The following is a 22,567-nucleotide window of genomic DNA, read 5'->3' as shown; positions in this document are numbered from 1 at the left end:
ATGTAAAATTAGCTTAAAAAAACGCTAGCATGCTAACAGTTAGCATGTGTAAAGTACCAAGTTATATGACTATGACATGTACGGCGTAAAAATAGGCCAAAAAAAGCTAATTTTCGCATGCTAATGTTAGCATGCTAACATTGACATATATTAACCGTAGACGTCAAATACCAAATTATAGAACTCGATTTGGAGACTTATGAATGTAAAATTAGCTTAAAAAAACGCTAGCATGCTAACAGTTAGCATGTGTAAAGTACCAAGTTACATGACTCTGAGATGTACGGCGGCAAAATGGGCCAAAAAAGCTAATGCTCGCATGCTAATGTTAACATCGACATATAGTAAATGTAGACGTCAAATACCAAGTTATAGAACTCTGGGGTAAACAGTGGCAAAATACGTAAAAACAAAACTAAAATAAAGCTAGCATGCTAACAGCTAGCATGTGTAAAGTACCAAGTTATATGACTATGACATGTACGGCGTAAAAATGGGCCAAAAAAGCTAATTTTCGCACGCTAATGTTAGCATGTTAACATTGACACATACTAACTGTAGACGTCAAATACCAAGTTACATTGCTCTGAGGTTAACGGTTTCAAAATTAGTTTAAAAATGTTTAAAAAAAGATTGTCAGTCATATAACTTGGTATAGGACAAGTGCTGAGGTGTACGGCGGCAAAATGGGCTCCAAAAGTTTGTCTTTCCGGCGCGCACAAGTGACGTAGCTCGCCCAAAGCTGACGAAATGTAACGTTCGGGTCGCATTGCGAAAAAAAAACCCCAGAAGAGATTCCAATGGGATTCAGGACTTACTCAAATCTGATGCCAAAAGATCAGATTTGAAGCACTTTGGAGAGTTTGGACTGGCAACAAAATCAGATCTATTCGATCGGGTGTGTAAACGGGGTTTTTGATTGATTGATTGAAGCTTTTATTAGTAGATTGCACAGTACAGTACATATTCCGTACAATTGACCACTAAATGGTAACACCCCAATAAGTTTTTACACTTGTTTAAGTCGGGGTCCTCTTAAATCGATTCATGGTGCAAATATATACTATCATCATAATACAGTCTTCACACAAGATAATCATCAGGGTATATACATTGAATTATTTACATTATTGTGGGATGTGAGGGGGGGGGGGGGGGGGGGGGGTGTTAGGTTTGGTTGATATCAACACTTCAGTCATCAACAATTGCATCATCAGAGAAATGGACATTGAAACAGTTTAGGTCTGACTTGGTAGGATATGTACAGCAAGTAGTGGACATAGAGAGATCAGAAAGCATAAGAACAAGTATATACATTTGATTATTTACAATCCGGGGAGGTGGGATGTGGAAGGGTTAGGGTGTTAGTTAAAGGGGAACATTATCACAATTTCAGAAGGTTTAAAACCATTAAAAATCAGTTCCCGGGCTTATTATATTTTTTTTCAAAATTTTACCCATCACGCAATATCCCTAAAAAAAAAAGCTTCAAAGTGCCTGATTTTAACCATCGTTATATACACCCGTCCATTTTCCTGTGACGTCACATAGTGAAGCCAACACAAACAAACATGGCGCATAGAACAGCAAGCTATAGCGACATTAGCTCGGATTCAGACTCGGATTTCAGCGGCATAAGCGATTCAACAGATTACGCATGTATTGAAACCGATGGTTGTAGTGTGGAGGCAGGTAGCGAAAACGAAATTGAAGAAGAAACTGAAGCTATTGAGCCATATCGGTTTGAACCGTATGCAAGCGAAACCGAGGAAAACGACACGACAGCCAGCGACACGGGAGAAAGCGAGGACGAATTTGGCGATCGCCTTCTAACCAACGATTGGTATGTGTTTGTTTGGGATTAAAGGAAACTAACAACTATGAACTAGGTTTACAGCATATGAAATACATTTGGCAACAACATGCACTTTGAGAGTGCAGACAGCCCAATTTTCATCAATTAAAATATTCTGTAGACATACCCTCATCCGCTCTCTTTTCCTGAAAGCTGATCTGTCCAGTTTTGGAGTTGATGTCAGCAGGCCAGGGAAGCTAGGGTCGATAGGGGGTTTAGCTCGCTCGTCTGCGGGAACAAACTGCCGCCATTGCTTGCCGTGCTAGCGAGGTCCTTTGTCCCTGAATTGCTCACACACTCCGGCAGATTCAATGGGGGTCTGGCGGCAGATTTCTTTGACTTTATGGTTGGAAATGCATCTGCTTTGAGTGTCGCAGGATATCCACACATTCTTGCCATCTCTGTCGTAGCATAGCTTTCGTCGGTAAAGTGTGCGGAACAAACGTCCAATTTCTTGCCACTTTCGCATCTTTGGGCCACTGGTGCAACTTGAATCCGTCCCTGTTCGTGTTGTTACACCCTCCGACAACACACCGACGAGGCATGATGTCTCCAAGGTACGGAAAACAGTCGAAAAAACGGAAAATAACAGCTGATTTGACTCGGAGTTTGAGAAAATGGCGGATTGCTTCCCGATGTGACGCCACGTTGTGACGTCATCGCTCCGAGAGCGAATAATAGAAAGGCGTTTAATTCGCCAAAATTCACCCATTTAGAGTTCGGAAATCGGTTAAAAAAATATATGGTCTTTTTTCTGCAACATCAAGGTATATATTGACGCTTACATAGGTCTGGTGATAATGTTCCCCTTTAAGGGTTGAAGTTGCCTGGAAGTGTTGTTTTAGTGCGGTTTTGAAGGAGGATAGAGATGCCCTTTCTTTTACACCTGTTGGGAGTGCATGCCATATGGATGAGTTAAGACCTTTGTTGGATCAGAATCTGGGTTTAACGTGGTTAGTGAAGCTCCCCCTGGTGTTGTGGTTATGGCGGTCATTTACGTTAAGGAAGTAGTTTGACATGTACTTCGGTATCAGGGAGGTGTAGCGGATTTTATAGACCAGGCTCAGTGCAAGTTGTTTTACCCTGTCCTCCACCCTGAGCCAGTCCACTTTGGAGAAGTGGGTAGGAGTGAGGTGTGATCTGGGGTGGAGGTCTAGAAGTAATCTGACTAGCTTGTTCTGGGATGTTTGGAGTCTAGAATTGAGGGTTTTGGAGGTGCTAGGGTACCAGGAGGTGCATGCGTAATGGAAAAAGGGTTAAATGAGAGTTCCCGCCAGAATCTTCATGGTGCTTTTGTTGACCAGAGAGGAGATTCTGTAGAGAAATCTCGTTCGTTGGTTGACCTTTTTGATGACCTTGGTTGCCATTTTATCACAGGAAAGATTAGCCTCTAGAATGGAACCTAGGTCGGTGACCTCATCTTTCCTGGTGATAACAATGTCACCCACTTTTATAGTGAAGTCACTGACTTTCTTAAGGTTGATGTGGGACCCAAATAGGATGGATTCCGTTTTACCTAAGTGTATTGATAGTTTGTTGTCAGTTTTACCTAAGTGTATGGATAGTTTATTGTCAGTTTTACCTAAGTGCATGGATAGTTTATTGTCAGTTTTACCTAAGTGTATGGATAGTTAATTGTCAGTTTTACCTCAGTGTATGGATAGTTAATTGTCAGTTTTACCTAAGTGTATGGATAGTTTATTGTCAGTTTTACCTAAGTGTATGGATAGTTTATTGTCAGTTTTACCTAAGTGTATGGATAGTTTATTGTCAGTTTTACCTAAGTGTATGGATAGTTAATTGTCAGTTTTACCGAAGTGTATGGATAGTTTATTGTCAGTTTTACCCAAGTGTATGGATAGTTTGTCAGTTTTTCCCAAGTGTATGGATAGTTTATTGTCAGTTTTTCCCAAGTGTATGGATAGTTTATTGTCAGTTTTACCTAAGTGTATGGATAGTTTATTGTCAGTTTTACCTAAGTGTATGGATAGTTTATTGTCAGTTTTACCTAAGTGTATGGATAGTTTATTGTCAGTTTTACCTAAGTGTATGGATAGTTTGTCAGTTTTACCTAAGTGTACGGATAGTTTATTGTCAGTTTTACCCAAGTGTATGGATAGCTTGTTGACGAAGCCGATTAGTCGACTGATGGTTAAGATAATCGATGACTATGAAGTTCTTGTTTTATTACGCAGGTAAAATCCAGGTGAAAAGCTCGGACATACAAGTTGGAGACCTGATCATCGTGGAGAAGGTGAGCCATCCTCACCCTCTGGTGACTTTGTTCAATTATTCAGCAAGATTGGAATGGCTTTAGTGACCGCACACTGTTTTTTTTTTTTTTTGTAGAACCAACGGATTCCCGCAGACATGATATTCATGAGGACGTCTGAGAAAAACGGTGAGCGTTGACCCGGCGCGTCGGCTTGAAATCCGACCAAATGCAGCGTTCCGCGGAGATAAACGCGGGAGACGGAACATTGCGTGGATCCTGAATAGGATCCATTGTGCGTCCTCCAGGCCGGTCGGACGAGGCCAGCCTGCGCTTGATGTGATTTATATCGCGTCGTCGTCGGGGGCAACGGACGAAGCAAATTGTAATTCATCAATGAGGGGAAATGCTCGTGGTGGCCATTAATCTCAGCGGGGAGTTGTTGACGTCTTCATGCTTTGGACACGCAAAGGCACATATTTGTCTTCCACACTGCCGAGAAGCATGAATTATCCACCCCGTGTTAATGTTTTCCATCATACTTAACCCCGCGTGGACGCTTTATGGCCACCCTCCGCCCTCCCTGTCAAATACCGGCCGGCGTCCATCAGTTTTGTGTACAATATGGAGTACCCGGTACCATCCCTGCTCTGCCACGGGGCGTGGAAAACAAGGCCTCTCTGTTAATTAATGTACACCGTTACTGTATTTTTGCTTGTAATGAGCAAAATAGTCTTGGTAAGATTCCTTGAAATAAGCTTTAAAAACGTTCACTTTTTGGGGAATTTTGCCTATTGTTCACAATCATTATGAAAGACATGACGACGGATGGATTTTTTCAAATGCATTCTAACTAGGGATGTCCGATAATGGCTTTTTGCCGATATCCTGATATTGTCCAACTCTTTAATTACCGATACCGATATCAACCAGTGTTTCCCACACATTCATTTATTTGTGGCGGCCCGCCTCGAAAGAATTACGTCCGCCACAAATGGATTTTTCGGCTTTTGACTCGCTCGACCGCTCATAAAAGCAATGGGACTGTCTGTGAATGTTGCTTGTAGTTACAACTCCGGTGCAGTAGATGGTCCAACTCTTTAATTACCGATACCGATATCAACCAGTGTTTCCCACACATTCATTTATTTGTGGCAGCCCGCCACGAAAGAATTACGTCCGCCACAAATGGATTTTTCGGCTTTTGACTCGCTCGACCGCTAATAAAAGCAATGGGACTGTCTGTGAATGTTGCTTGTAGTTACACCTCCGGTGCAGTAGATGGCGGTAGCCTACTATGCATTGTAACTCCACCAATAGCACTTAATTCACCTGATGGGCCAGAAGAAGAAGAAGAAGAGGGACGGACGGACGGGATCAAAATGCGAGGGTAATATAGGTAGATAGGTTATAGCTGCATCGCTCGTGGCTCGTCATATATTTAACGTTAATCCGCGATTTCACCGAGCGTTTCACTGACGGTGAGCAGCCTGACGCTGCTTCATGCACGTAGTAACAGTCACGTGTTTTCATACCAATGAGCTAACGTGTCCAGGTTATAACCCTGTTGTCAATAAACACACGTGGAGACGGTGCTTCAGATACTACATTAATACTCAAGCTAAAATGTCCACTGGAGCATGTGAATGCAATGAAAAGAATACAATCTGAGCCAACCAGCTGTTAAAATGTTGTCCAGGTTAATGTTTTGGCCATTAAAGGCCCTTCATTTCAAGATTTCAACTGTGATCGGGCTTTAAACAGGTGGCTGATCTGTTCAGATGGGTGTAACTGCTACTGGTCAAATAATGTGAAATAGCATTTAATTTTACATGTATGCAATGCCATTTAAATGTAATTATAGATAATAATAATAGTAATAAATACTGTGTAGTGTTGTAAATAGTCAACGGGAAGGATTTTAGTAAGATATAAGCCATGAGCACTACACAGCCAGAAAAAAACCTAGGCAGGACAAGTAAAAATATTGGGGCAAGTAGATTTGAGAAGTCGGGCAAGTAGAAAAAAACCTTAACGTTGAACCCTGCATGTGTTGAGCTGCTGCCGCTTAAGGTTAGACGGCACTGTACATAGAGCGCTTCTGCTCGTTAGTAATAAATTCTAATGTTGGATGTTCACTCCTTCACACAGATGAGTATAGAAAAATATTTTCAACGGCCGAAAAGGGCTCGACTTGGAGAGGAGGTAGGCCTACAGTCCGGACCTGTTCAGCAGCAGCAGGAGGAGGAGGAGGAGGAGGTTGACTGACTGTGGCAGGACACCTCTGCCTCTGTTTCACTTCATGTAGCTGGTAAATAATATGGTTGTAGTAGTAGGCTAAAGTTAAATTATTTAGTATGCACTAATTAAAGGGGAAGAGCTTTAAGAGACATTTTAGCTTTTATATTTTATAAGATATATTTTTTGTAAGAACCACAATTAATAAATATATTTCAGTGAATCACTAATTGTTCAAATCTGTATATAAATATGTACATAAAATGTTGTAATTATATTCCAACTCCGCGTTCTTCTTTGTCATCGCCGCTGCCGCCGCCACCCCCCGGCCACACCACCACAAATAGATGCCTGTCCTGTGGGAAACACTGTCAACCGATATATACAGTCGTGGAATCAACACATTATTATGCCTAATTTGGACAACCAGTTATGGTGAAGATAAGGTACTTTTTTTTTTTTTTAATTAATAAAATAAGATCAATTAAAAACGTTTTCTTGAATAAAAAAGAAAGTAAAACAATATAAAAACAGTTACATAGAAACTAGTAATGAATGAAAATGAGTAAAATGAAGTGTTAAAGGTTAGTACTATTAGTGGAGCAGCAGCACGCACAATCATGTGTGCTTACGGACTGTATCCCTTGCAGACTGTATTGATATATATTGATATATAATGTAGGAACCTACCAGAATATTAATAACAGAAAGAAACAACCCTTTTGTGTGAATGAGTGTGAATGGGAGAGGGAGGTTTTTTGGGTTGGTGCACTAATTGTAAGTGTATCTTATGTTTATGTTGATTTAATAAAAAAACAAAAAACAAGAAAATAACGATAACGATAATAAAAACGATACCGATAATTTCCGATATTACATTTTAACGCATTTATAATTCTAACTCTTAAATAAGTCTGCTTACAGCAGAACCATTGGGATGTTCACTATTCCGCCTATAAAACCCTAGTAAATAACCATCCAAAAACGGTGAAAATTACTCCATTTATATTTGGTAACTTGAATATTAACCCTTAGTGATATTGTTATTACGAACGCTAACACAGACCAACTATGTATAGTAACGCCGTGGTCACAAGCTTTTTTGCGCCAGTCAGTACGTGTCCATGCACTAAATTAGTCCGATTTCTCAGATATTTCGGCTCCTACAGCCTGTGGAAACACCTTAAAGGGGAACATTATCACCAGACCTATGTAAGCGTCAATATATACCTTGATGTTGCAGAAAAAAGACCATATATTTTTTTAACCGATTTCCGAACTCTAAATGGGTGAATTTTGGCGAATTAAACGCCTTTCTATTATTCGCTCTCGGAGCGATGACGTCACAACGTGACGTCACATTTTCTCAAACACATTACAAACACCGAGTCAAATCAGCTCTGTTATTTTCCGTTTTTTCGACTGTTTCCCGTACCTTGGAGACATCATGCCTCGTCGGTGTGTTGTCGGAGGGTGTAACAACACGAACAGGGACGGATTATAGTTGCACCAGTGGCCCAAAGATGCGAAAGTGGCAAGAAATTGGACGTTTGTTCCGCACACTTTACCGACGAAAGCTATGCTACGACAGAGATGGCAAGAATGTTTGGACATCCTGCGACACTCAAAGCAGATGCATTTCCAACGATAAAGTCAAAGAAATCTACCGCCAGACCCCCAGGAAAAGAGAGCGGATGAGGGTATGTCTACAGAATATATTAATTGATGAAAATTGGGCTGTCTGCACTCTCAAAGTGCATGTTGTTGCCAAATGTATTTCATATGCTGTAAACCTAGTTCATAGTTGTTAGTTTCCTTTAATGCCAAACAAACACATACCAATCGTTGGTTCGAAGGCGATCGCCGAATTCGTCCTCGCTTTCTCCCGTGTCGCTGGCTGTCGTGTCGGTGGCTGCCGTGTCGGTTTCGCTTGCATACGGTTCAAACCGATATGGCTCAATAGCTTCAGTTTCTTCTTCAATTTGGTTTTCGCTACCTGCCTCCACACTACAACCATCCGTTTCAATACATGTATAATCTGTTGAATCGCTTAAGCCGCTGAAATCCGAGTCTGAATCCGAGCTAATGTCGCTATAGCTTGCTGTTCTATCCGCCATGTTTGTTTGTATCGGCATCACTATGTGACGTCACAGGAAAATGGACGGGTGTATATAACGATGGTTAAAATCAGGCACTTTGAAGCTTTTTTTTAGGGATATTGCGTGATGGGTAAAATTTTGAAAAAAACTTCGAAAAATAAAATAAGCCACTGGGAACTGATTTTTAATGGTTTTAACCCTTCTGAAATTGTGATAATGTTCCCCTTTAAACTGATCATATTCGGTTTTTGAAAAGTCGCCATACAAAAACGGTGAAAATTACTCCATTTACATTTGGTAACTTGGATATTAACCCTTAGTGATATTGTTATTATAAGCGCTAACTCAGACCAACTATACGGTATATAGTGGCGCCGTGGTCACAAGCTTTTTCGTGCCAGTCAGTACGTGTCCATGCACTAAATTAGTCTGATTTCTCAGATAGTTCGCCTCTAAATAAACCTTCTTCAACACCTTCATCTGATCATATTCAGGTTTTGAAAAGTCAGCATCCAAAAACGGTGAAAATTACTCCATTTACATTTGGTAACCTGAATATTAACCCTTAGTGATATTGTTATTATGAGCGCTAACGCAGACCAACTATGTATAGTAACGCTGTGGTCACAAGCTTTTTCCTGCCAGTCAGTACGTGTCCATGCACTAAATTAGTCCGATTTCTCAGATATTTCGGCTCCTACAGCCCATGGAAACACCTTAAACTGATCATATTCGGTTTTTGAAAAGTCGCCATACAAAAACGATGAAAAGTACTCCATTTACATTTGGTAACTTGAATATTAACCATTAGAGATATTGTTATTATGAGCGCTAACTCAGACCAACTATACGGTATATAGTGGCGTCGTGGTCACAAGCTTTTTCGTGCCAGTCAGTACGTGTCCATGCACTAAATTAGTCTGATTTCTCAGATAGTTCGCCTCTAAATAAACCTTCTTCAACACCTTCATCTGATCATATTCGGTTTTTGAAAAGTCAGCATCCAAAAACGGTGGAAATTACTCCATTTACATTTGGTAACTTGAATATTAACCCTTAGTGATATTGTTATTACGAGTGCTAACGCAGACCAACTATGTATAGCAGGGGTGCTCACACTTTTTCTGCAGGCGAGCTACTTTTCAATTGATCAAGTCGTGGGGATCTACCTCATTCATATATATAATTTATATTTACTTATTTATGAAATATATGTTTTTGTTAACAAGTTAAAGGTGTTTAATGATAATGCAAGCATGTTTAATACATATAGTTAATATTGTTAATATATTTAAGGTGTTTAATGATAATACAAGTATGTTTAATACATATAGTTAATATTGTTAACAAGTTAAAGGTGTTTAAAGATAATGCAAGCATGTTTAACACATATAGTTAATATTGTTAACAAGTTAAAGGTGGTTAAAAATAATACAAGCATGTTTAACACAAATAGTTAATATTGTTAACAACTTAAAGGTGGTTAAAGATAAAACAAGCATGTTTAACACATATAGTTAATATTGTTAACAACTTAAAGGTGGTTAAAGATAAAACAAGCATGTTTAACACATATAGTTAATATTGTTAACTTAAAAGTGGTTAAAGATAATACAAGCATGTTTAACACATATAGTTAATATTGTTAACAACTTAAAGGTGGTTAAAGATAATACAAGCATGTTTAACACATATAGTTAATATTGTTAACAAGTTAAAGGTGTTTAAAGATAATACAAGCATGTTTAACACATATAGATTCCTTTCTTTCATGAAGACAAGAATATAAGTTGGTGTATTACCTGATTCTGATGACTTGCATTGATTGGAATCAGACAGTGGTGATGATAACGTCCGCATTTTCGAATGGAGGAGAAAAAAAGTCCTCCTTTCTGTCCAATACCACATGAAAGTGGTTGGTTTTTGGCATCTTATTTGTCCAGCTTCCGTACTCCTTTGTATACACTTTACAAGAAATACATTGTCGGCAAACTCCGTAGCTTGCTAGCTTGTGCACGCCAGCTTTCTGAGACTCTTATTTTGGTAGCGCAGGCAGGATGGAGCAGAGCTATTATTGTGCAACTGTGCAGTCGGTCTTTGGAGTTTTGACGACAGGTACGGCGCCAGAGTCTGTTGAAATAAAGTGTTTCTCGCCTTCCAGTCGGTAATTTTAATGAGCTGGCAGCAGCCAGCGTCATCTCAAAAGACCCTCGGGTGCAGTGAATGTCAATCAAGTGACGAAAGTGACGTCATAGTGAAGATTTATGATCGCTCATTTTTAGGACTATTTTTTTAATGCCTGGCTGGTGATCGACTGACACACCCTCCGAGATCGACCGGTAGCTCGCGATCGACGTAATGAGCACCCCTGATGTATAGTAACGCCGTGGTCACAGGCTTTTTCGCGCCAGTCAGTACGTGTCCATGCACTAAATTAGTCTGATTTCTCAGGTAGCTCGGCTCCTACAGCCTGTGGAAACACCTCAATCTGATCATATTCGGTTTTTGAAAAGTCGCCATCCAAAAACGATGAAAATGACTCCATATTTTGACTAGAAATCAGACGTGTATACTAGATGAGAGAGTGACTTTTCCCCTGATCTTCCAGGAGCGTGCTTCATCAGGACCGACCAGCTGGACGGAGAAACGGACTGGAAGCTGAAAGTGGCTGTCGGCTGCACGCAGAGGCTTCCGGCAGTCGGGGTACGCCAGCAACACAATCAGGCTTTGTTCTAGAGGTCCACCGATTATCGGCACCAATTATTGCCATTTTGACATATATCGGTATCTGCCTTTTTTTAAATTTCAGCAGACACAATATATACAAACCCCAAAAGCAGTGAAGTTGTCACGTTGTGTAAATGATAAATAAAAAGAGAATACAACAAATCCTTTTCAACTTATATTCAATTGAATAGACTGCAAAGACAAGATATTTAACGTTGGAACTGGAAAACTTAGGTATTTTTTTCAAATATTAGAAGTATCAGCATACTTCAGTCATCAACAATTATATCAGAGAAATGGACATTGAAACAGTGTAGGTCTGACTTGGTAGGATATGTACAGCGAGGAGTGAACATAGTGAGATCAGAAAGCATAACAACAATTATATACATTTGATTATTTACAATCCAGGGAGGTAGGGTGTGGTGGGGGGAAGGAGAACGAGTTAAGACCTTTGTTAGATCGGAATCTGGGTTTAACATGGTTTGTGGAGCTCCCCCTGGTGTTGTGTTTATGGCGGTCATTTACGTTATGGAAGTACAAACCCCGTTTCCATATGAGTTGGGAAATTGTGTTAGATGTAAATATAAACGGAATACAATGATTTGCAAATCCTTTTCAACCCATATTCAATTGAATATGCTACAAAGACAACATATTTGATGTTCAAACTCATAAACCTTTTTTTTTTTTGCAAATAATCATTAACTTAGAATTTCATGGCTGCAACACGTGCCAAAGTAGTTGGGAAAGGGCATGTTCACCACTGTGTTACATGGCCTTTTCTTTTAACAACACTCAGTAAACATTTGGGAACTGAGGAGACACATTTTTGAAGCTTCTCAGGTGGAATTCTTTCCCATTCTTGCTTGATGTACAGCTTAAGTTGTTCAACAGTCCGGGGGGCTCCGTTGTGCTATTTTAGGCTTCATAATGCGCCACACATTTTCAATAGGAGACAGGTCTGGACTACAGGCAGGCCAGTCTAGTATCCGCACTCTTTTACTATGAAGCCACATTGATGTAACACGTGGCTTGGCATTTTCTTGCTGAAATAAGCAGGGGCGTCCATGGTAACGTTGCTTGGATGGCAACATATGTTGCGCCAAAACCTGTATGTACCTTTCAGCATTAATGGTGCCTTCACAGATGTGTAAGTTACCCATGTCTTGGCTACTAATACACCCCCATACCATCACACATACTGGCTTTTACACTTTGCGCCTATAACAATCCAGATGGTTCTTTTCCTCCTTGGTCCAGAGGACACGACGTCCACAGTTTCCAAAAACAATTTGAAATGTGGACTCGTCAGACCACAGAACACCTTTCCACTTTGTATCAGTCCATCTTAGATGAGCTCAGACCCAGCGAAGCCGACGGCGTTTCTGGGTGTTGTTGATAAACGGTTTTCGCCTTGCATAGGAGAGTTTTAACTCACACTTACAGATATAGTGACCAACTGTAGTTACTGACAGTGGGTTTTTGAAGTGTTCCTGAGCCCATGTGGTGATATCCTTTACACACTTATGTCGCTTGTTGATGCAGTACAGCCTGAGGGATGGAAGGTCACGGGCTTAGCTGCTTACGTGTAGTGATTTCTCCAGATTCTCTGAACCCTTTGATGATATTACGGAGCGTAGATGGTGAAATCCCTAAATTCCTTGCAATAGCTGGTTGAGAAAGGTTTTTCTTAAACTGTTCAACAATTTGCTCACGCATTTGTCGCCCCATCCTTGTTTGTGAATGACTGAGCATTTCATGGAATCTACTTTTATACCCAATCATGGCACCCACCTGTTCCCAATTAGCCTGCACACCTGTGGGATGTTCCAAATAAGTGTTTGATGAGCATTCCTCAACTTTATCAGTATTTATTGCCACCTTTCCCAACTTCTTTGTCACGTGTTGCTGGCATCAAATTCTAAAGTTAATGATTATTTGCCAAAAAAAATGTTTATCAGTTTGAACATCAAATATGTTGTCTTTGTAGCATATTCAATTGAATATGGGTTGAAAAGGATTTACATCCGTTTATATTTACATCTAACACAATTTCCCAACTCGTATGGAAACGGGGTTTGTAGTTTGACATGTACTTCGGTATCAGGGAGGTGTAACAGATTTTATAGACCAGGCTCAGTGCAAGTTGTTTTACTCTGTCCTCCACCCTGAGCCAGCCCACTTTGGAGAAGTGGGTAGGAGTGAGGTGTGATCTGGGGTGGAGGTCTAGAAGTAATCTGACTAGCTTGTTCTGGGATGTTTGGAGTCTAGATTTGAGGGTTTTGGAGGTGCTAGGGTACCAGGAGGTGCATGCGTAATGGAAAAAGGGTTGAATGAGAGTTCCCGCCAGAATCTTCATGGTGCTTTTGTTGACCAGAGAGGAGATTCTGTAGAGAAATCTCATTCATTGGTTGACCTTTTTGATGACCTTGGTTGCCATTTTATCACAGGAAAGATTAGCCTCTAGAATGGAACCCAGGTAGGTGACCTCATCTTTCCTGGTGATAACAATGTCACCCACTTTTATAGTGAAGTCACTGACTTTCTTAAGGTTGATGTGGGACCCAAATAGGATGGATTCCGTTTTACCCAAGTGTATGGATAGTTTATTGTCAGTTTTACCTAAGTGTATGGATAGTTTATTGTCAGTTTTACCTAAGTGTATGGATAGTTTATTGTCAGTTTTACCTAACTGTATGGATAGTTTATTGTCAGTTTTACCTAAGTGTATGGATAGTTTATTGTCAGTTTTACCTAAGTGTATGGATAGTTTATTGTCAGTTTTACCTAAGTGTATGGGTAGTTTATTGTCAGTTTTACCTAAGTTTATGGATAGTTTATTGTCAGTTTTACCTAAGTGTATGGATAGTTTATTGTCAGTTTTACCTAAGTGTATGGATAGCTTGTTGTCAGCGAGCCAGGTGCAAATTCTACAGAGTTCAGCACTGAGGATTTTCTCCACCTGTGACTTGTCCTTGTCTGATCCCAGCAGTGCCGAGTCATCCGCAAACAGGAACAATTCACAGTCGCATGCCAATGACATGTTCTTTACGTATATTATAAGGATGTAACGGTACGTGTATTTGTTTTGAACCGTTTCGGTACGGAGGTTTCGGTTTGGTTCGGAGGTGTACCGAACAAGTTTCCACACGGACATATTAAGTAACGTTGTGTAAACAATGCACACCAAGGCACAACACATGGCATGCTAGCAACGACCGGGCTAGGACAACATGTAAAAGCCAGAGCTGGAAGACCCTCCTGCCTCGTTAAGATCTCCCGTTTGGGAACACTTTGGCTGCGCGGTGCGACACAACAATGGAGGACGGAGGTTTGCCGACATTGTTCAAACATGCTAACCCATTTGAAGCGTCACCACCCCCAAATGAACATCACTTCAACAAAGATAAAGACGAGCAAACAGCTGCCCACCGCATTCAAGCAGCCTCTCCTCGGCGAGTCAGGCAGGGCTAAAGCAATAACAAATGTTTTTATAGCAGCAGATTTAAGACCATATTGCATTAAAAACTAGATTTTGACCCACTTCTATGGTGGAAGAACAATGAGTCCATATATCCTCTTACTGCCAACTTAGCCAGGCTGGGGGGGAAGAAAAGTTAATCTGAGGCTGAGTTGACTTGAAACTGCTTAATGTTGCACTTTTTATATGTAGAAGAAAAGTTTTGTCATTTTTTTAATTTGAGCAACAACTTGAGGCAGTTTAATGTTGATTAACGTGGACTTAAACAAGTTGAAAAACTTATTGGGGTGTTACCATTTAGTGGTCAATTGTACGGAATATGTGCTGTACTGTGCAATCTACTAATACAAGTCTCAATCAATCAATAAAAAAAAACACTTCATATGTAGAAAGGTTTTGTTAAGAAGCCATTCTGAGCCTTATCTTATTTAGTTTTTAGTTGATATATGTTGACCACATAAACCATACTTGCCAACCCTCCCGGATTTTCCGGGAGACTCCCGAAATCCAGCGCCTCTCCCGAAAACCTCCCGGGACAAATTTTCTCCCGAAAATCTCCCGAAATTCAGGCGGACTCAGGTCCTCCACAATATAAAAAAGCGTACCTGCCCAATAACGTTATAACTGTAGAATGATAGAGGGCGAGTTCTTGGTTTCTTATGTGGGTTTATTGTTAGGCAGTTTCATTAACGTCCTCCCAGCGCGGCAACAACACACAACAACAGCAGTCACTTTTTTGTATACCGTAAAGCAGTTCGTCTGCCGTAAACAGCAATGTTGTGACACTCTTAAACAGGACAATACTGCCATCTAGTGTATTTGATGAAAGCACTTTTGTGCGTGCCACACAGCAATGCATCAGAGAGGGTGTTCAGCATGGTTCGAAAAATAGTGACAGAGAATAGAACAAGGATGGACAATGCAACCCTTAACTCAACAATGAGTAGATGAGTGTTATGTGTGTGTATATGTGTAAATAAATGAACACTGAAATTCAAGTATTTATTTTATATATATATATATATATATATATATATATATATATATATATATATATATATATATATATATATATATATATATATATATATATATCTAGAATTCACTGAACGTCAAGTATTTCTTTATATATATATATATATATATATATATATATATATATATATATATATGTATATATATATATATATGAAATACTTGACTTGGTGAATTCTAGCTGTAAATATACCCCTCCCCTTTTAGCCACGCCCCCGTTCCACCCCGACCACGCCCACCCCCACCTCCCGAAATCGGAGGTCTCAAGGTTGGCAAGTATGACATAAACCCTGGCAATGGACCCTGTGTGTATATGTATGTTATGCCATTGTTTACACATTTGGTAAAAAAATAACCAAAAAATTTATATATTGTTGTTTTCTTACTGTACCGAAAAAGAACCGAACCGTGACCTCTAAACCGAGGTACGTACCGAACCGAAATTTTTGTGTACCGTTACACCCCTAGTATATTAGGAACAGTAAAGGCCCTAATATACACACGCAATTCTTTCAGGAATTGCCTCTTCTAGTTATGTATTGTCATTACATCAGTGGTTCATTTGGTCTCCAAAAAATATCGTTTATTGGCAATAATTGGCAGGTCAACATGTCGTCCAGCAAAATGTTTAAAGGTCTACATTTGACAGGTGTGTGTGTCTTCATCTCTCCTCAGGACCTCTTCTCCATCAGCGCCTACGTCTACGCCCAGGAGCCCCAGCTGGACATCCACAGTTTCGAGGGGAACTTCACACGGGTACGCCGGCTTGTCGACACGTTTCATTTCCTGCAAACGTTCAGCTGGGCAGATAGTTGACACGGAGGATCAAGTGCGGCGTGTCGACAAGAGGCCACAACGGGGGTGCTTGTGTTGACGCCTCTTACATCACACACTAGCTCCGTCGATCCCGTCTCACTTGTTGCTCCCGTTTTTGTTTTTTTTATTAATAGCAGATTAGCACAGCCCCCACAGCGAGGAGAGGCCGCGCTACAAAGGGAGGCTTTGTGGTCTGTCCTCACTCTTGGCCACACACCAGGCTTAGTGAGCGAGCACTTCCTCCTCGCATTCATCCTTCCTTTGCATATCGTGTGCTTTGAGTCCGAGCAGGATGGACGGGTTCCCACAGAGCCTTCCGCCAGTGAACTCACCTATTTATGAGCGAGTCTCCTTTGTCTTTCCTTGAGACAGACTTGACGGAGACGGTCAGAGCGGTCAGGCGTTCTGCAACCCCCGCCATTTATTTTTCATGCGCCGCGTAACCACTTTGCGCGCATTGACAGGATGTGGCTGCTTGGGTATCATAATTATTATACCCGGCAGACCATTTGAGCCGTAACCGGAGCCCCGCCTCAAAGCGTTTTCCTGCGTTTGCCTTTATTTAAGAGAGCGGCAGTGAAACCGGAGATCCTTATTTTATCTGTCAAATCTCGCCAACGTGACCTTGTTATATACCCCGCCTCTTAATTTAAAATGTATTGTGGAGCCAAAAGCGGATGATGGGGTGATAACCATCAGCAAAGACATATACAGTAGGTGGTGATGGGCAGTAACAAGCTACATGTAGCCATACTTGCCAACCTTGAGACCTCCGATTTCGGGAGATGGTGAGGGTGGGGGGGAGGTGTGGTCCCGGGGGGGGCGTGGTTGGGGCCGTGGTTAAGAGGGGAGGAGTATATTTACAGCTAGAATTCACCAAGTCAAGTATTTCATATATATATATATATATATATATATATATATATATATATATATAAAAATGAACACTGAAATTCAAATATTTTTCTTATTTATATATATATATATATAATAAAATAAATATATATATATATATATATATATATATGTATATCTTTTTTTTTTATATAGCTAGAATTCACTGAAAGTCAAGTATTTCTTATATATATATATATATATATATATATATATATATATATATATATATATATATATATATAAGAAATACTTGACTTTCAGTGAATTCTAGCTATATAAAAAAAGAAGATATACATATATATATATATATATATATATTTATTTTATTATATATATATATATATAAATAAGAAAAATATTATATATATATATATATATATATATAAGAAATACTTGACTTTCAGTGAATTCTAGCTATATATATATATATATATATATATATATATATATATATATATTTTATTATATATATAAATAAGAAAAATATTTGAATTTCAGTGTTCATTTTTATATATATATATATATATATATATATATATATATATATATATATATATATATATATATGAAATACTTGACTTGGTGAATTCTAGCTGTAAATATACTCCTCCCCTCTTAACCACGCCCCCCCGGGACCACACCACCCCATTTATTTACGCATATACACACACATAACACTCATCTACTCATTGTTGATTTAAGGGTTGAATTGTCCATCCTTGTTCTATTCTGTCACTATTTTTCTAACCATGCTGAACACCCTCTCTGATGATGCATTCTGCTTCGTCTCCTTGTGTGCGCAGCTGTGCACTGCACTCTCTAAAAGCCCGAGATGTCATTGTCACATATGCATGTACAGTAGATGGCAGTATTGTCCTGTTTAAGAGTGTCACAACATTGCTGTTTACGGCAGACGAACTGCTTTACGGACGTGAAAACAGGCTGTCGACACGTCACTCAGGTCCGCATGAATTTCGGGAGATTTTCGGGAGAAAATTTGTCCCGGGAGGTTTTCGGGTGAGGCGCTGAATTTCGGGAGTCTCCCGGAAAATCCGGGAGGGTTGGCAAGTATGCATGTAGCTAAGCGACGTAGCTTAACTACTGTATGTCTTACCTTATACACACACCATAATAATACTCCTATGTTGAAGCACGGTACAATCCATCAAACGGTGCGGCTTCATAGCTTACCAAAGTCCTACTAAAACATTTTGATCGATTTTTGAGCGCCGTGTGTAATGTTCTATATTTTCAATGGAACATATAAAATGTTGGTATTGTTTACATTGTTTATATTGCAGTGTACACATATCTCTTATGTGTGACTGCCATCATATTACAGTCTACACGTATCTCTTATGTGTGACTGCCATCTACTGGTCACATTTATCATTTCACCATTTACCAAATAAAATAGCTTTGAGGTCGGTAAGCACAACCAAAATTATTCCGCATTATTTATCTTACGGTATATCAAAAATAATTTGAGCAAAATTTAATTGAAATATTGTCGCTGTGGCCCTCCAGCAGTGCTCGGGTTGCTCATGCGGCCCCCGGTAAAAATTAATTGCCCACCCCTGCTCTAGGGAGTGCCCCCGTTATGAAACACTGACCCAAGAAAGGATTGCTGAAAATTGTTTGTCTTCCTTCCCCTCGCAGGAAGACGTCGAACCCCAAGTCCAGGAGAGTCTGAGCATCGAAAACACTCTGTGGGCCAGCACGGTGGTCGCCTCCGGTGAGTGCGTTCAAGTTTCCATCAGCTTTGTCCAGCCCATCCTCCCCGCAGAAGTCGCCCGTGTCAGTTGAGAGCGCTTGCGACGCTCCCCGCCGCGGCCCCCCCCCCCCCCGCCATTGATTTGTGGTGCCGGGGCCCCTCACCGCAACCCCGCCATGCCCTGACCTTGACCAGGAGAGCAAGCGCTTGCGTCATTGTTGCTCCCACTTGAGCTTCTACTTGACGCACACTTCAGTGCAACTCCATATCAGCATGTACACACTTCACCGCCCAGCTGGCACCAGAACAGGACTTCCAGTAGTCCAGGTGTACAAAGGTCATTGTAGAAGTTCTACAATGGTCTTTTTCGGACCATAAGGCGCACCGGATTATAAGGCGCACTGCCAATGAGCAGGTCTATTCTTATATAAAAGATGCACCGGATTATAAGGCGCACTGCCAATGAGCAGGTCTATTCATATATAAAAGGTGCACCGGGTTATAAGGCTCACTGCTGACGAACAGATCTATTTTTATACAAAAGGTGGATAGAGCAGGTCTATTCAACAACACAGGGGGGCCGCAGTTTCAAGACCCCAAGGGCTCGGGGCCCGGACATTTGGATGTTTCTCCGTAGATTAAATTCCTTTGAGACTTAGTTTACTTCATTCATTCATTCATTTTTTATTTATCTCCTTCACTGATGTGCATTTTTGATCAATAGACAATTAAACTTTAGCAACTAAACATATTTTTACACACCTATGCTTGAGAAGGAACAGGATGAAGAAAATCTTATATTTCCTGCCCCCTTCAACATAATAAGTAGTCTTACTTCATGGATAGCCCAGATTCACAAGCATACAAACCAAACAAATACATCTGGATATAATGAAAACAAACAAAAAATAATAATTGCAATCTAAACACATCGGCTCTCACACTGCACTGTCAATAAAGTCATTATTCTGCCCTCGCTACTCCATTCCAGCGTGCGCAGCTGGTTAACCGCATGAAAAAGCAGAAGCTCCCGAAGTATTGTTGAGGATTGATGTAATACAATAATAGTATAATAATACAATAATCAATCAATCAATCAATGTTTATTTATATAGCCCTAAATCACAAGTGTCTCAAAGGGCTGCACAAGCCACAACGACATCCTCGGTACAGAGCCCACATAAGGGCAAGGAAAAACTCACCCCAGTGGGACGTCGATGTGAATGACTATGAGAAACCTTGGAGAGGACCACATGTGTGGGTAACCCCCCCCCCTCTAGGGGAGACCGAATGCAATGGATGTCGAGTGGGTCTGACATAATATTGTGAGAGTCCAGTCCATAGTGGATCCAACATAATAGTAAGAGTCCAGTCTAGAGATGCGCGGATAGGCAATTATTTCATAAAAGTCGTCAACCATCCGCATCCACCCGAAATAACATTTGATCAAAACCGCACCCGCCCGCACCCGCCCGTTGTTATATATCTAATATAGACGATGCAAGGCATTAGTGAGGTTATAAAGCTTTTGCCTGTTAAAGAAAGGAGACTGATCCAATGCAGCAGAGACATTCAATGCGTGCCACGCTGTCACGGCCCAGACGCACACCAGTGCGCAATCATCTGGGAGCCGCGCTGAGCGCACCTGCAAGCAAGCTCGCGCCACTCAAACTGCTGCAGGCAGCTGCGTTCTATCTTGTTTTAACATCCTGTGGCACTCTTCTGGGATCACGGCGGACGAAACTGCTCATGCTCAGGGTGTTTGTGGAGGTTTGGGGTTTTGCACAAATGTGATGCACCATGTTAGATGTCCCGGTTTTGTGACTGTCGTAGACATAAACAGCGTCGCAGCTCTTGCAAATCACGTAGCCAGCATTACTATCATCCTGATTTACAACCTCATAAAAACGAGTCCACGCTGAACTTTTCTGGCCTTTTTTTCCCCTGGTCTTTAGTATTCCCTTTTTTAGTTTTTCGCGTACCACGTTTGCTGCCGGCGTTGCCATCTCTTTTTTTTTTTTTCTTCTGTTGTGGCATATGCTGCAGGTGCCTGCTCGTTTTTCGTATGTGGGTAACAACATTTAACTATGTATATATATTTCCGAATTGGTTTAACTGCCACCCGCCTGAATCTATTTAAAATCTAATTTTTTTTTATTTCAACCGCCCGACCCTACCCGCGGATAAAATAATTATTTTTTTTATTTCAACCGCCCGACCCGCGGATAATCCGCGGACTCCGCGGTTGTGTCCGCAAACCGCGCATCTCTAGTCCAGTCCATAGTGGGGCCATAAAGTACTACCTATCTACCTATCTATCTATCTATCTATCTATCTATCTATCTATCTATCTATCTATCTATCTATCTATCTATCTATCTATCTATGTCCCCTCTTTTGAATTATTTTCCTTCCTCTGTCTTATTTCGTTACACTTCTTCTTTCATGTAGGTTTGTAAGACTGAAAATATAAACATAAATGATAAAAGTATAATGTCCATTGTGTATCTTACATAAATAAAATGGACGTTTGAGTGTTAATACATTCACACAATAAACCACAGATTTTTACGCACATAGGAATTAGACAACATCCACAGCAAACATTGCACACAATGAACGTGACTCAACACAATTAAACCTCAGGTTTCGCGCCGTCGCCTTCTTCTGGTCAAATTTTGCGCGGCAACAAGCTTTGATCGCCAGAGAGTAACTCGGACAAACACACTGATACAAAATAGACCGCAAAGCCAGCAATTTCAATACAAAACAAAGTAAATTACTTTACGCACAATATCTTCTTAGAAAGACCCGACCAAGTTTCTACCGTTGTTGCTGGTCTAGAACTTAAAAGGTCCGACAGTAAACAAGGACGCGAGCACTGAACATTCATGCTTTGTTGTCAAAATGTTTGCGATTTATTTCGACTTTTTCTCCCCCAGAGTCGACAGTGCTGTTTTTGGTTCGAACGACTAGTCTTTTTCTACAACCCTAATTTGAATGGTTTCATCAAGCCTATTTGGGTGATGTTCTCTAATCTAGTACGTGCCATTTTGGGGTCCTTATACACACCATAATAATACTGTATGTTGAAGCACAGTACGTCTGACTATGGTAGCTGTATAGCGCCAAGAATCCATCAAGCAGTGCTGCTTCGTAGCTTACCAAAGTCGGACTAAAACGTTTATGTAATGTTCTATATTCTCGACGAAACATCAAAAGTTTCGGGCTTGCGCGCCGACCTGCTCTGAGCCATTTATTAGACATGGGCCGTCAACCTGCAGTCCACACGTATCTCTTATGTGTGACGGCCATCTACTGGTCAAAATTATCATTACACCAGTGTTTTTCAACCACTGTGCCACGGTGCCGTGAGATACAGTCTGGTGTGCCGTAGGAGATTATCTAATTTCACCTATTTGGGTTAAAAATATTTTTTGCAAACCAGTAATTATAGTCTGAAAATGATGTGTTGTTGTTGAGTGTCGGT

At 40.6% G+C, this 22,567-nt stretch overlaps 1 protein-coding gene across 1 annotated transcript in view; it reads left to right on the top strand.

Moving 5' to 3' along the window:
- Positions 1-22,567, top strand: part of atp9b (ATPase phospholipid transporting 9B) — a 123,088-nt gene that overhangs the window by 34,609 nt on the left and 65,912 nt on the right. Inside the window, exons 6-10 of the mRNA XM_061931452.1 lie at positions 4,051-4,109; positions 4,205-4,256; positions 11,013-11,107; positions 16,326-16,406; positions 19,023-19,098. Of these exons, the coding sequence (XP_061787436.1) occupies positions 4,051-4,109; positions 4,205-4,256; positions 11,013-11,107; positions 16,326-16,406; positions 19,023-19,098 (363 nt within the window). The remainder of the gene's footprint in view (positions 1-4,050; positions 4,110-4,204; positions 4,257-11,012; positions 11,108-16,325; positions 16,407-19,022; positions 19,099-22,567) is intronic.

The sequence above is a fragment of the Nerophis lumbriciformis genome, linkage group LG37 (assembly GCF_033978685.3).
Source record: "Nerophis lumbriciformis linkage group LG37, RoL_Nlum_v2.1, whole genome shotgun sequence".
NCBI lineage: Eukaryota > Metazoa > Chordata > Actinopteri > Syngnathiformes > Syngnathidae > Nerophis > Nerophis lumbriciformis.
This window is presented reverse-complemented; position numbering and strand designations above follow the sequence as displayed.